The following is a 14312-nucleotide window of genomic DNA, read 5'->3' on the forward strand; positions in this document are numbered from 1 at the left end:
GACAAAAATGCAATTTCCGGTAACTGAATTGTTTGGTGAGCATGAAAACGATATAAACCATATGTCACGGCTGTCTGTCACTAGAGCTCAACCCAATTGAACTCTTATGGGAGATTCTGAAGCGATGCCTGAGACGATGGTTTCCAGCATCAGTAAAACACCAGATTGTGCCAATTCTCATGGAAGAGTGGTGTTGCATACTGTCAGTTTAGTTCCAAACACTTGTAGAATCTATGCCAAGGTGCATTCAAGCTGTTCTGGCTGTACATTCAAACAAAGATTTTAGAATATTTTTCGCCATTTCATCTCTTGATTTATGAACAAGGTGTTGCACAAACAATGCTGATTATAATCTACCACTGGTACAAGCCTGTATCAGAGAAAAAGGTTTGCTAGCAACATTTTCCCTATCTCAGTGGATTTCGCTAGCCAGTTAGCTAAGTAGCGATTAGCATTAGGGGTCAAAACAAAACATTTTGGCAAATTAGCAGCTTGCTAAAACCAACTTCCGTAAAACTTAAATTATTTCCTGAGTCTCGAATAGCCAGGTAACGACACACAATCAAATAAAATAACATTTTATTTGTCACATGCGCCGAATACAACAGGTAGACCTTACAGTGAAATGATTACTTAGGGCCAGCTGTGACACAGTAAGAACCAAGGTGTTGGTCAGTGTTTCCCTTGGGACCCTAATTGGCTTTAAATAGATGGGTACTGGCAGGGGTGCAACTTTGGTTTTAGAAGTGTGGGGGGGGGGGGGGTTTACACCTGTCGTATTCGGCGCATGTGACAAATACAATTTGATTTGATCTGACATACATACCAGTCAGCACATAAACACCTGTTTCAATAAGTGCCAGGTCTAAATGAATTATTTACGAGGTTACCATGATTTACTATGAATTGTTTACAAGGTTTAATGTCTGATTTGTTACATTAAATAATTCAGTAATGACTCAGAAAATGTATGTCAATCATCCGTTTTTTATCGCCAGTAAGAAACTGCTAGCCATTGGCTGCTATCAGCTGAGAACTGCTAGCCAACTGGCAAGCACAAAAACAGTCAACAACTTCGGGAGTACAGAACTAGGGTTGTGCCAATGTCGTCATACTCCTATTCGTAATTGTTTCCATTTTATCACAATTCATACTCGTAATCGGATTTACTCGCAATTGGAAAACCCGGAAGTGTGCTTTAAATGCAGGTGAAGCCTTTACCTCAAGTGCACATTACTGAGCTGTCACTCAGAGCTTATCATTATGTTCCTTCATTACTGAGTTGTCACTCAGAGCTCATCTCAGAGCTCATCATTATGTTCCTTAATTACTGAGCTGTCACTCAGAGCTCATCGTTATGTTCCTTCATTACTGAGCTGTCACTCAGAGCTCATCGTTATGTTCCTTCATTACTGAGCTGTCACTCAGAGCTCATCACTATGTTCCTTCATTACTGAGCTGTCACTCAGAGCTCATCATTGTTCCTTCATTACTGAGCTGTCACTCAGAGCTCATCTCAGAGCTCATCATTGTTCCTTCATTACTGAGCTGTCACTCAGAGCTCATCTCAGAGCTCATCATTATGTTCCTTCATTACTGAGCTGTCACTCAGAGCTCATCATTGTTCCTTCATTACTGAGCTGTCACTCAGAGCTCATCGTTATCTCTTCATTACTGAGCTCATCATTATGTTCCTTCATTACTGAGCTGTCACTCAGAGCTCATCTCAGAGCTCATCATTATGTTCCTTCATTACTGAGCTGTCACTCAGAGCTCATCGTTATGTTCCTTCATTACTGAGCTGTCACTCAGAGCTCATCTCAGAGCTCATCATTATGTTCCTTCATTACTGAGCTGTCACTCAGAGCTCATCGTTATGTTCCTTCATTACTGAGCTGTCACTCAGAGCTCATCGTTATGTTCCTTCATTACTGAGCTGTCACTCAGAGCTCATCTCAGAGCTCATCGTCATGTTCCTTCATTACTGAGCTGTCACTCAGAGCTCATCTCAGAGCTCATCGTCATGTTCCTTCATTACTGAGCTGTCACTCAGAGCTCATCTCAGAGCTCATCGTCATGTTCCTTCATTACTGAGCTGTCACTCAGAGCTCATCTCAGAGCTCATCGTCATGTTCCTTCATTACTGAGCTGTCACTCAGAGCTCATCATTATGTTCCTTCATTACTGAGCTGTCACTCAGAGCTTATCGTTATGTTCCTTCATTACTGAGCTGTCACTCAGAGCTCATCGTTATGTTCCTTCATTACTGAGCTGTCTCTCAGAGCTCATCTCAGAGTGCATCATTATGTACCTTCACTCATTCACACACATTGTTAAATGACCCTGGCAGATGAAAATGCACATGATTTACTTACTTAGTCCTATTCAATAATGAACTAAATAGTCTAATAAATAGCCTAATACATGGCTGGCTACGACTGCCTGCATTTACTCCAGACACATTTAGATGAAGGTAGATGAATTCACTTGTCCCATCTATTGTTTCACTTTCGAGAGGAGCACAGCTTTTCTCTCACGACAGTTATGCCACAGTGTTTGTACAATACATTTTTGGAGGCATGAACAACATTATGCAAGTTAGCTATCAACTGTAGCCTAAGGAGCAGTAGCTTCCTAACTTTACATACATGTGAGTAAATCTATCCTATTAGCTTAGCAAGTAGGCTTGGGCTGAATACAGTATATATATTTGAAAAAACCACAGGATAGTTTTTCAATACCATTGAAACAATTTCTTTAAGTTTTTTGTATTTATTTGTAGCTACTTCTTAAGTAAATACCTGCAGTAAACTTGTGCAATACGTTATGAGATAAAGAAGATTTCATTCTGCATTTTACCTGTCACATAATGTTTCATTAGGCAATTTACCGAAAGTCCCCAGTCACGTGGTGTTTGTTTACAAGCACAAGAGACCGGAGCCTTGTGAGTCACTCGCTGTTGTGCAGAATGCGCCAGGTGATCTAGTTACAGTATGGAATTCACAACTAAATGTTTGCCAGCTGGATATCTTATAACTATTAAGTTAACTGTCTAAAATGTGCTAATTGCTATGCAGTTGTGAATTTTGGTTTGCTAATTTAGTAGGTAGTCGGCTAAGTGGTTAGCTTCATCCAAAATCGAACATTCGCTTCGTAACAGCAGAGAATTCGCTCCTGGATAAGACCCTTGGTGTTTAATATTTGTTTTGTGCGTGCAGCAAACTGTGAGTAGCGTTTTTTAGTTACAAGTATAGTTTAGGTCGGAGTCTGTATAAAATGTTAAATGTGCTCGTTAGCATTTAGTTCGAATTCTCTATGCGAATTTTCTACCTGTACTTTTTTACTATGTAACCCGAAGGTTAGCAATGCTATCAGTGGGATTTGAAGAGCGCCCTGTGTGTTTAATGCCGGTATTACCGAATATCCCGGTATGGCAATCTGAATGAAGGATTGACAATCTGGATACCATCCAAGCATATTAGGAAGCTTACTTAAATGTGAATAACTTTAGCTAACTAGCTTAGCAAGTGAATATAAATGTGAATAACTCTAGCTAGCTAACTTAGTTGAATTACTCTAACTATTAATTTGCACTTAGTTAGCTTGTAGGACTAACTAGCCAGAGTTATTCACATTTATATTTGCTTGGTAATCTAGTTAGTTCGAGTTATTCACATTTAAGTATGTAAATACAGGCAAATAACTCTAGCTAGCTAGCCCTGCAAGCTAACTTAGTTGAATTACTCCAGCTAGCTAGCAAACTAACTTTGTGAAATGTTAATAACTGTAGCTACAGTAGCTAACCAACTAGTTAGTTTACTATAGGGCAAAACAATTAACATTTTAAACGTACTCTCTTAAAATGTTTTTTTAAATATTTTTTATATATATATAATAAGGTCAATGGGCAATTATTTAGGCAGGAGTGCAGATATGAAAAACAACATACAGTACATGAACATATGACGGTTTCATGCCTCCCAATTTTCACGAGGTGCTCCCAGATTGTTTACATCTCCAGTTTGACACTTTCCTAGCATGTTTTAACAAAGTGTAAATGGTACTTTCCTAGCATGTTTTAACAAAGTGTAAATGGTACTTTCCTAGCATGTTTTAACAAAGTGTAAATGGTACTTTCCTAGCATGTTTTAACAAAGTGTAAATGGTACTTTCCTAGCATGTTTTAACAAAGTGTAAATGGTACTTTCCTAGCATGTTTTAACAAAGTGTAAATGGTACTTTCCTAGCATGTTTTAACAAAGTGTAAATGGTACTTTCCTAGCATGTTTTAACAAAGTGTAAATGGTACTTTCCTAGCATGTTTTAACAAAGTGTAAATGGCACTTTCCTAGCATGTTTTAACAAAGTGTAAATGGCACTTTCCTAGCATGTTTTAACAAAGTGTAAATGGTACTTTCCTAGCATGTTTTAACAAAGTGTAAATGGTACTTTCCTAGCATGTTTTAACAAAGTGTAAATGGTACCTTCACTTTCAATTAGGAATTTCTTTCATCTCTTGAATGAATGGACTCGTTACCAGTAGAAATGGCAGCTGCCATCCAATTCTCTTCCCCTTCTCCCTTGTCCCATGTTTGGGAATTCCTCTCCTGAGTGGTGACACCCCCATCCCCCAACTTTATTCTAATCCCTAGGTCGGAAATCCCCCTTTATCCAGTGTTCCCATTTCCTCTCTCTCTCACACAGACACACACACACAGCGACCTTCTTCCTGGGGGTACAAAAGGCTGTTTGTGTCACTCTTTGTGTGTGTGTGTGTGTGTGTCATTAAGCCCTGGCGATTATCTAGCAGGTCCCCTCTGTTCCCCCTCTCATGTGCCCCACCACCACAACACACACCACAGTACACACACAACACGCACAGACACCACAACGCACACGACAGACACACTGTGTGTGTGTCTGTGAGAGAGAGTGTGTGTGAGTGTAAGAGAGAGGAAGCGAGAGAATGAGAACAGTCTGGGACAATAAGGGATGAATTCCTACCCATGAAAAGTTGGGAATGAGTTGGGAAAGTTGGGAATGAGTTGGGAAAGTTGGGAATGAGAATGTCACCACTCGACAAAAGATGGCGTTTTTACTTGAATTTCACAATGCACCCGCTATCATTTTTATTTCACTTTTATTTTTTAAATTACTTTTTACCCAATTTTTTTCTCCAGTTTTGTGATATCCCATTGGTAGTTAGTCTTGTCCCATCTCTGCAACTCCCGTACGGACTCGGGAGAGGCGAAGGTCGAGAGCCATGCCTCCCCACGAAACACGACGCTGCCAAGCCGCAGGGTTGTGACACACTGCTCGCTTAACCCGGAAGCCGTCCGCACCAATGTGTCAGAGGAAACAACTGGCGACCGTGTCTGCTTGAGTTGAAAAGCTTCCCAAATCAAAAAGAGGTTGGCGCTATACTGAAGGACAGGACTACCTCTCACTAAGCTATCGCAGACAACCCTGAGGCTACGGCTAAGGACAGGACTACCTCTCACGAGGCTATCGCAGACAACCCTGAGGCTACGGCTAAGGACAGGACTGCCTCTCACGAGGCTATCGCACTCTCTCACGAGGCTATCGCAGACAACTACGGCTAAGGACAGGACTACCTCTCTCACTAAGAGGACTACCTCTCGCCAACCCTGAGGCTACGGCTAAGGACAGGACTACCTCTCACGAGGCTATCGCAGACAACCCTGAGGCTACGGGACAGGACTGCCTCTCACGAGGCTATCTTGACAACCCTGAGGCTATCAGGACTGCCTCTCACGAGGCTATCGCAGACCCCTGAGGCTACGGCTAAGGACAGGACTACCTCTCACGAGGCTATCGACAACCCTGAGGACAGGACTACCTCTCACGAGGCTATCGCAGACAACCCTGAGGCTACGGCTAAGGACAGGACTACCTCTCACGAGGCTATCGCAGACAACCCTGAGGCTACGGCTAAGGACAGGACTACCTCTCACGAGGCTATCGCAGACAACCCTGAGGCTACGGCTAAGGACAGGACTACCTCTCACGAGGCTATCGCAGACAACCCTGAGGCTACGGCTAAGGACAGGACTACCTCTCACGAGGCTACCTCTCACGAGGCTATAGACAACCCTGACAGGACTACCTCTCGGCTATAGCAGACAACCCTGAGGCTACGGCTAAGGACAGGACTACCTCTCGCGAGGCTATCGCAGACAACCCTGAGGCTACGGCTAAGGACAGGACTACCTCTCGCGAGGCTATCGCAGACAACCCTGAGGCTACGGCTAAGGACAGGACAGGAGGCTATAGCCAACCCTGAGGCTCGGCTAAGGACAGGCTATCGCGAGGCTATAGCAGACAACCCTGAGGCTACTAAGGACAGGACTACCTCTCGCGAGGCTATCCTGAGGCTACGGCTAAGGACAGGACTACCTCTCGCGAGGCTAGACAACCCTGAGGCTACGGCAGGACAACCCTGAGGCTATCGGCTAGGCTACGGCTAAGGACAGGACTACCTGAGGTTCACGAGGCTGAGGCTCGGCAGACAGGACCCTGAGGCTACGGCAACCCTGAGGCTACGGCTGAGGACAGGACTACCTCTCGCGAGGCTAAGGACAGGACTACCTCTCGCGAGGCTATCGCAGACAACCCTGAGGCTACGGCTGAGGACAGGACTACCTCTCGCGAGGCTAAGGACAGGACTACCCCCTGAGGCTGAGGCTACGGCTGAGGTTACGGCTAAGGGCAGGACTACCTCTCGAGGCTATCGCAGGCTAACTACCTCTCGGAGGCTAGACAACCCTGAGGCTCTGAGGACAGGACTACCTCTCGCGAGGCTATCACAGACAACCCTGAGGCTACGGCTGAGGACAGGACTACCTCTCGCGAGGCTAAGGACAGGACTACCTCTCGCGAGGCTATCGCAGACAACCCTGAGGCTACGGCTAAGGGCAGGAACAAATACAAGAAGTCCTTTTACGAACCTGCAGAGTCAAGAAACTAGCAAAAGAACAATAATAGGAATAAGGTAGAATCATATTACACAGCCTCAGATGCACACCACATGTAGCAGGGGCTACAGTCCATTACAGATTACAAAGGAAGACCCAGTGATCTGCCCAATGATGCCTCTCTACCAGACAAACGTTTATGCACGCTTCGACAATAACAACATCGAATGGGTGTGCCGGTCGGGTGTGAGGACAGTCTGGGTGATCTCGCTCTTTGAGGCCGACGTAAGGTCTTTAATCAGGTCAACACCCGCAAGACCGCGGGGCCCGACTGTATTCCAGGGCGCATTTTTAGAGCATGCGCAGAACAGCTGGCAGGTATATTCACAGTCATTTTCAACCTCTCCTTGTCCCAGTCTCTAATCCCCCTGTTTTAAGATGACCACCATCATTCCTGTTCTCAAGGCTTCAGGCCACAATGTCTACCACCCTGTAGCACTCACTTCTGTAATCATAAAGTCCTTTGAAATGCTGGTTATGGCACACATCCACTCCATTATCCCAGAAATACCGCATATGACGCAATCTAAATTGCACTTCATGTGTCCCTTACCCACCTAGATAAGAGCAATACCTATGCGAGAATGCTGTTTGTTGACTACAGCTCAGCGTTCAACACCATTATCCCCTCCAAGCTCGTCACCAAACTTAGCACCCTGGGACTGAACACCTCCCTCTGCAACTGTATGATGGACTTCCTGACGGGCCTACCCCAGGTGGTGAGGGTAGGCAACATCACCTCTGCCATGCCCACCCACAACATGGGGGCCTGACAGGGATATGTGCTTATTCCCCTCCTGTACTTCCTGTTCGCCCATGACTGCGTGGTCACGCATTACTCCAACACCATCATCAAGTTTGCTGACGACACAACGGTGATAGGCCTGATCACCGGCATCGAGGAGACAGCCTACAGGGAGGAGGTCAGTGACCTTGCAGTGTGGTGTCGGAACAACAACCACAACGTCAGCAAGACCAAGGAGCTGATCGTGGACTACAAGAAACGGGTGACAAACACGCTACCATCCACATCGATGGGGCTGCAGTGAAGTCGGTCTAGAGCTTAAATTTCCTCTGTGTCCACGTCACTAAGGACTTAAAATGGTACACACATGCGCACAGACGTGAAGAATATTATCTTTACACATTAGTTGGGTTATCAAGGTGTTTGAGGATGCAGTGTAGGACCAAGTTGACCGCGTCAACTCTGTAGGCGAACTGCAGTGGGTTGAGGTAGTCGGTCAAGCGGGACACCTTTTTTCGGGACTAGAACCATAATGGAGGATTTTAAAACAGGCAGGAACCGTTTCTTAACACTGCAGTGTTGGTTAAGGGCTTGTCAGTAAGCATTTCACTGTAAGGTGAATTTGGCCGCATGTGACAATACAATTTGATTTGATTTGAACAGTGCATTGCTCTAGTGATTGGTTGAATATTTTCCTGGAAACAGAGTTTGTTAAGAGTGCTTAAGTGTGGCTGGAGAGACCTTGTCTGAGGCAGCAGCCTTCCTGGTGTTCTGTTTCCTAAAGAGTCTGTCGACCTCCTGCTCTGTGATGACCAGGGGTGGGGGCTTCCTGGGATGGCAGATGGATAGAGGTGCCTAGAGAGGAAGGGAGGGGTGTTGTCCTGGTGATGGACGGGCGTTTGTGAGTCAAAGCTGCAGTAAAACTGGTTTAACTTTATTCAGCAGTGAGGGGGTCGTCTGACATCGGGGGAGCTTTTGGTTTGTAGTTCCTAATTTGTTTTTAGTAATTTCAGACGAGCAGTCGAGCAGGCAGCAGCAGTCGTTGCTGGAGAACTTTACTGCTGTTTGGCTTCCTTAATTCCGAAGTGTAGCTTTTGGGTGGTCTAAATTTTACGGGACATGGTTGGCGATCGTCTGGTTAGGCCTGGGGGAAGAGACTGTTTTCCTTTTTTCTTTTGGTGCTTCTCACGCTCAACTTCCACTCTTCTGCTGACCCACTTTCTCACTCCCTCGCTCCCAAAACCCAGGTAGGTCAGTGCAGAAGGAGGGAGATAGGGAGGGTGATGAAGAGAGAGACTGATGGAGACCGACTGAAGGAGAGAGCAAGATGGAGGGAGAGATACAAGACTAAATGATACCGACAGGGAAAGAGCGAGGGAATAGAGGGAGTCAGACTGAAGAAGACTGAGGGGGAGAGAGACAGAGACTGTGGTCTCATTTCATAACAGCATGTGGCTGCACCAACATGAAACCTTTTTAAAATCTGTTTTATTTTGTTTGCCTGATTCCATTTTTTCCTCCATTTTGTTGTTCAATGTTTCAGGTTTTCCCTCTCAAAATCACATTTTTTTTAAATGGGGGGGGGAACAAAACAACAAAATTGGATGTTTTAAGTCCACAACAATGTTTAAACCACATCAGGAGACCATTTTTGAGGTCTGGGAAAATGTAAGAAAATTCTATTTTTGGGTGCAGTTACCCTTTTAATGCAAGTGCTCACAGGAAGAGACCGTTGTTTGGTTACGGCGGAGTTTGCAAAACAAATGGCCACTGGATTGATTCAAATAATGATGAAATCGTTCTGTCAGGATACTTTGAAGTTAACATTTTAATTGAGGTATTTAGAAAAAAACAGGTTATCGTTAGCATCATCGTTAACGGCTACACAAAGTATAGACATGCGCACAGACAGGGGAATTCCTGTGCCGTTTCAGAAAGTTGCATAAAAATACAAATCACTGATGCATTGTGTTTATGTCTCACTTCCTGTTCATGTCTCACTTACATTTACATTTACATTTAAGTCATTTAGCAGACGCTCTTATCCAGAGCGACTTACAAATTGGTGCATTCACCTTATGACATCCAGTGGAGCAGCCACTTTACAATAGTGCATCTAAATCTTTTAAGGGGGGGGTGAGAAGGATTACTTTATCCTATCCTAGGTATTCCTTAAAGAGGTGGGGTTTCAGGTGTCACTTCATGTCTCATGTCTCACTTCATGTCTCATGTCTCACTTCATGTTCACGTCTCACTTCATGTTCACGTCTCACTTCATGTTCATGTCTCACTTCATATTCATGTCTCACTTCATGTCTCATCTCTCACTTTATGTTCATGTCTCACTTTATGTTCATGTCTCACTTTATGTTCATGTCTCACTTTATGTTCATGTCTCACTTCCTGTTCATGTCTCACTTCCTGTTCATGTCTCACTTTATGTTCATGTCTCACTTTATGTTCATGTCTCACTTTATGTTCATGTCTCACTTTATGTTCATGTCTCACTTCCTGTTCATGTCTCACTTCCTGTTCATGTCTCACTTTATGTTCATGTCTCACTTTATGTTCATGTCTCACTTCCTGTTCATGTCTCACTTCATGTTCATGTCTCACTTCATGTTCATGTCTCACTTCATGTTCATGTCTCACTTTATGTTCATGTCTCACTTCCTGTTCATGTCTCACTTCATGTTCATGTCTCACTTCATGTTCATGTCTCACTTTATGTTCATGTCTCACTCGGGCAAATTAATGCATTTTCTACTAAGTTCAATAGATTTAGTTGATTTCCTACAAATTTTGATACATTTTTGAATATTGTTGAGTTCTGTTTTAATGTTTGGATTCCTTGATTTCTGACAACATATGTTTGGAAAATCTGCAGCGTTTCTCCCCTAGACAATTTCTTCGGTGGGATACAAAGTAGCCCAAAGCAACATTTTAAGCAGGCAGATGCATACAACGTTCAGATGATGCCAAAATCTGCTAAGAGTAGCAAGGTGAATTTCAGGCCAAATTGAATTTTCAATAGTGTAATATAGCAAGGTTTGTATTCTTGGTGTGGAATCTCAAGGAGTGCAGTGTTATGTTTTTTTGTCCCTAACACTCCTGTTTTGTCCAATCAAGGGCTTATTGATCAGTTAAGAAAGAGTCTGAGTGTTAACAGACACTGAACATAAATTCTGTGCAGATCCGCAGAAGTTTTTATTGTCTCAGGTACCCAATGTCAATATAGTCTAGCAGCTATCCTTATCCTGCAAAATGAGTGTGTTCTGGAACACGCCCACAGATAGACAGTGAAACAGACAGTGATTCAGAAAGCGAGCTTTAGCCTGCTATTACGGGGCTTTTCCACCTAACTGTAGGCTTTGATTTCACAGTTACATTCCTTCAGCCTAGTGCTTTGTGTCTAGTCACACATGCACACACGCATACACACACACACACACACACACACGCATACACACACACACACGCATACACGCAAGCTGAGTTATCTCCTCAGGTGGTGATTGTGGGCTCTAGGCTGCAGCAGCAGAGTTGCAGTGAGCTGCTATGGTAGACTGTCTGTCTGTCTGTCTGTCTCTGGCCCTCAGGCCTGTCTGTCTGTCTCTGGTCTGTCTGTCTGTCTCTGGCCCTCAGGCCTGTCCGTCTGTCTCTGGCCCTCAGCCTGTCTGTCTCTGGTCTGGCTGTCTGTCTCTGGCCCTCAGGCCTGTCTGTCTGTCTCTGGCCCTCAGGCCTGTCTGTCTGTCTCTGGCCCTCAGGCCTGCCTGTCTGTCTCTGGCCCTCAGGCCTGTCTGTCTGTCTCATGTGACTGCATCCTGGGAACAGAACAGCCAGCACTACTGCACCTATACTGTCCTGAGGCAACCTGGCTAATATCAATTCAATTCATTGGCATGGAAAACATACTGTATATTTACATTGCCAAAGCAAGTGAAATAGATAATAAACAAAAGTGAAAAAACTCTCTCTTACTCTTTCTCTCTCTCTCTGCCTCCCTCTCTCTCTCTCTCTGCCTCTGCCTCTCTCTCTGCCTCTCTCTCTCTCTCTCTCTCTCTCTCTCTCTCTCTCTCTGCCTCCCTCTCTCTCTCTCTCTCTCTGCCCCTCTCTCTCTCTCTCTCTGCCCCTCTCTCTCTCTCTCTCTCTCTCTCTCTCTGCCTCTCTCTCTCTCTCTCTCTCTGCCTCCCTCTCTCTCTCTCTCTCTGCTCTCTCTCCTCTCTCTCTCTCTCTGCCTCCCTCTCTCTCTCTCTCTCTCTCTGCCTCTCTCTCTCTCTGCCTCTCTCTCTCTCTGCCTCTCTCTCTCTCTCTCTCTCTGCCTCTCTCTCTCTCTGCCTCTCTCTCTCTCTCTGCCTCTCTCTCTCTCTGCCTCTCTCTCTGCCTCCCTCTCTCTCTCTCTCTCTCTCTCTCTCTCTCTCTCTCTCTCTCTCTCTCTCTCTCTCTCTCTCTCTCTCTCTCTCTACCTTCCACAGTGAAACTGTTTGAGGTGATAGAGACTGAGAAGACTCTCTACCTCGTGATGGAATATGCCAGTGGAGGTAAGTTACTTAGTGATATGTCAGTGGAGGTAAGTTACTTAGTGATATGTCAGTGGAGGTAAGTTACTTAGTAATATGCCAGTGGAGGTAAGTTACTTAGTGATATGTCAGTGGAGGTAAGTTACTTAGTGATATGTCAGTGGAGGTAAGTTACTTAGTGATATGTCAGTGGAGGTAAGTTACTTAGTGATATGTCAGTGGAGGTAAGTTACTTAGTGATATGCCAGTGGAGGTAAGTTACTTAGTGATATGTCAGTGGAGGTAAGTTACTTAGTGATATGTCAGTGGAGGTAAGTTACTTAGTGATATGTCAGTGGAGGTAAGTTACTTAGTGATATGCCAGTGGAGGTAAGTTACTTAGTGATATGTCAGTGGAGGTAAGTTACTTAGTGATATGTCAGTGGAGGTAAGTTACTTAGTGATATGTCAGTGGAGGTAAGTTACTTAGTGATATGTCAGTGGAGGTAAGTTACTTAGCAATATGAGGTACGGTAAATAGTGTAGTACAGAGTACACTATAATATTTATAATATGCTTTGAGCATAATGCATGAAAGCTCATGAATATTAAATACAAGTATTATCATCCTGGTTCTACTATTATAGTATGCCACCCTCCTCTTGAAGAGCTACAAGGTGCTATCCTGTGCTAACGCACCTGCTTCAGGTCTGTTTAGTAGAATCATAGGTCAGGGCTGGAGAAAAAGACAGCATAACCAGTAGCTCTCCAGGAGGACGTTTGGTCTGCCTCCTGCTATTTATATAGTACTGTATAATAAGGCATAATGTTGCCTTACCTAGGACAAATGAGGCTGCCTAACTAGCAATTTATGCTTTCAGACATATGACTTTACATTTCATTTGGAGGACTGAGAGAAAGTTGTGGCGTGTCTCCATTCAGTCAAAGTTTAACTTAAACTCTATGCCTCTCTCCTCCCTCTTTCTCTCTGTCCCTCTCCATCCCCCCCTTTTCTCTCTCTCTCTCTTTCTCCCTCTCTCCCCCCCTCTCTCTGTTTCTCTTTTTCTCTCCCCCTTTCTTTCTCTCTCTCTCTCTCTCTCTCCTACCCACCTCTATCTCTCCTCCCTCTCGCCCCCCTTCCCCCTATCTCCTTCCAGGGGAGGTCTTTGACTACCTCGTAGCACATGGGAGGATGAAGGAGAAGGAGGCCAGGGCTAAATTTAGACAGGTACCGCAGTGGACTGGATTCAGCCCTACACACGCACACACACACTAAGACACACCATGTTCAAAGACACCCTGGCTGGGTGTCACAGACACACACACACACACACACACACACACACACACAGACTTTCAAGCCAGCCGTCTTGGCAGGACTGAGCGCTGCGAGGAACAACCAATTCACTTGGCCAACACTACCCTAAGACCTATATAGCCTACATAAGTTCTGCCAGTGGACGAGAGCTGCATTATCAGCAACGGAGAAGGCAGCAAACGTAGAGCTCATTGGTCAGTGTTTCCAACTAACACTGTCAAACGTAGAGCTCATTGGTCAGTGTTTCCAACTAACACTGTCAAACGTAGAGCTCATTGGTCAGTGTTTCCATCTAACACTCTCAAACGTAGAGCTCATTGGTCAGTGTTTCCAACTAACACTGTCAAACGTAGAGCTCATTGGTCAGTGTTTCCAACTAACACTGTCAAACGTGGAGCTCATTGGTCAGTGTTTCCAACTAACACTGTCAAACGTAGAGCTCATTGGTCAGTGTTTCCAACTAACACTGTCAAACGTAGAGCTCATTGGTCAGTGTTTCCAACTAACACTGTCAAACGTAGAGCTCATTGGTCAGTGTTTCCAACTAACACTGTCAAACGTGGAGCTCATTGGTCAGTGTTTCCAACTAACACTGTCAAACGTAGAGCTCATTGGTCAGTGTTTCCAACTAACACTGTCAAACGTAGAGCTCATTGGTCAGTGTTTCCAACTAACACTGTCAAACGTAGAGCTCATTGGTCAGTGTTTCCAACTAACACTGTCAAACATAGAGCTGATTGGTCAGTGTTTCCAAC

The 14312-nt window shown here is 44.6% G+C and overlaps 1 protein-coding gene across 17 annotated transcripts in view; it reads left to right on the top strand.

Moving 5' to 3' along the window:
* Window positions 1-14312, top strand: part of LOC115107530 (MAP/microtubule affinity-regulating kinase 3-like) — a 112848-nt gene that overhangs the window by 52091 nt on the left and 46445 nt on the right. For all 17 annotated transcript variants that reach the window (XR_010460841.1, XM_065008616.1, XM_065008627.1 and 14 more), the window contains exons 5-6: window positions 12216-12281; window positions 13397-13467. Coding sequence is in view for 16 of the 17 variants with exons in the window: in XM_065008616.1 (XP_064864688.1) it covers window positions 12216-12281; window positions 13397-13467 (137 nt within the window). In the remaining variant the exon portion in view is untranslated. The remainder of the gene's footprint in view (window positions 1-12215; window positions 12282-13396; window positions 13468-14312) is intronic.

The sequence above is a fragment of the Oncorhynchus nerka genome, linkage group LG24, assembly GCF_034236695.1.
Source record: "Oncorhynchus nerka isolate Pitt River linkage group LG24, Oner_Uvic_2.0, whole genome shotgun sequence".
NCBI lineage: Eukaryota > Metazoa > Chordata > Actinopteri > Salmoniformes > Salmonidae > Oncorhynchus > Oncorhynchus nerka.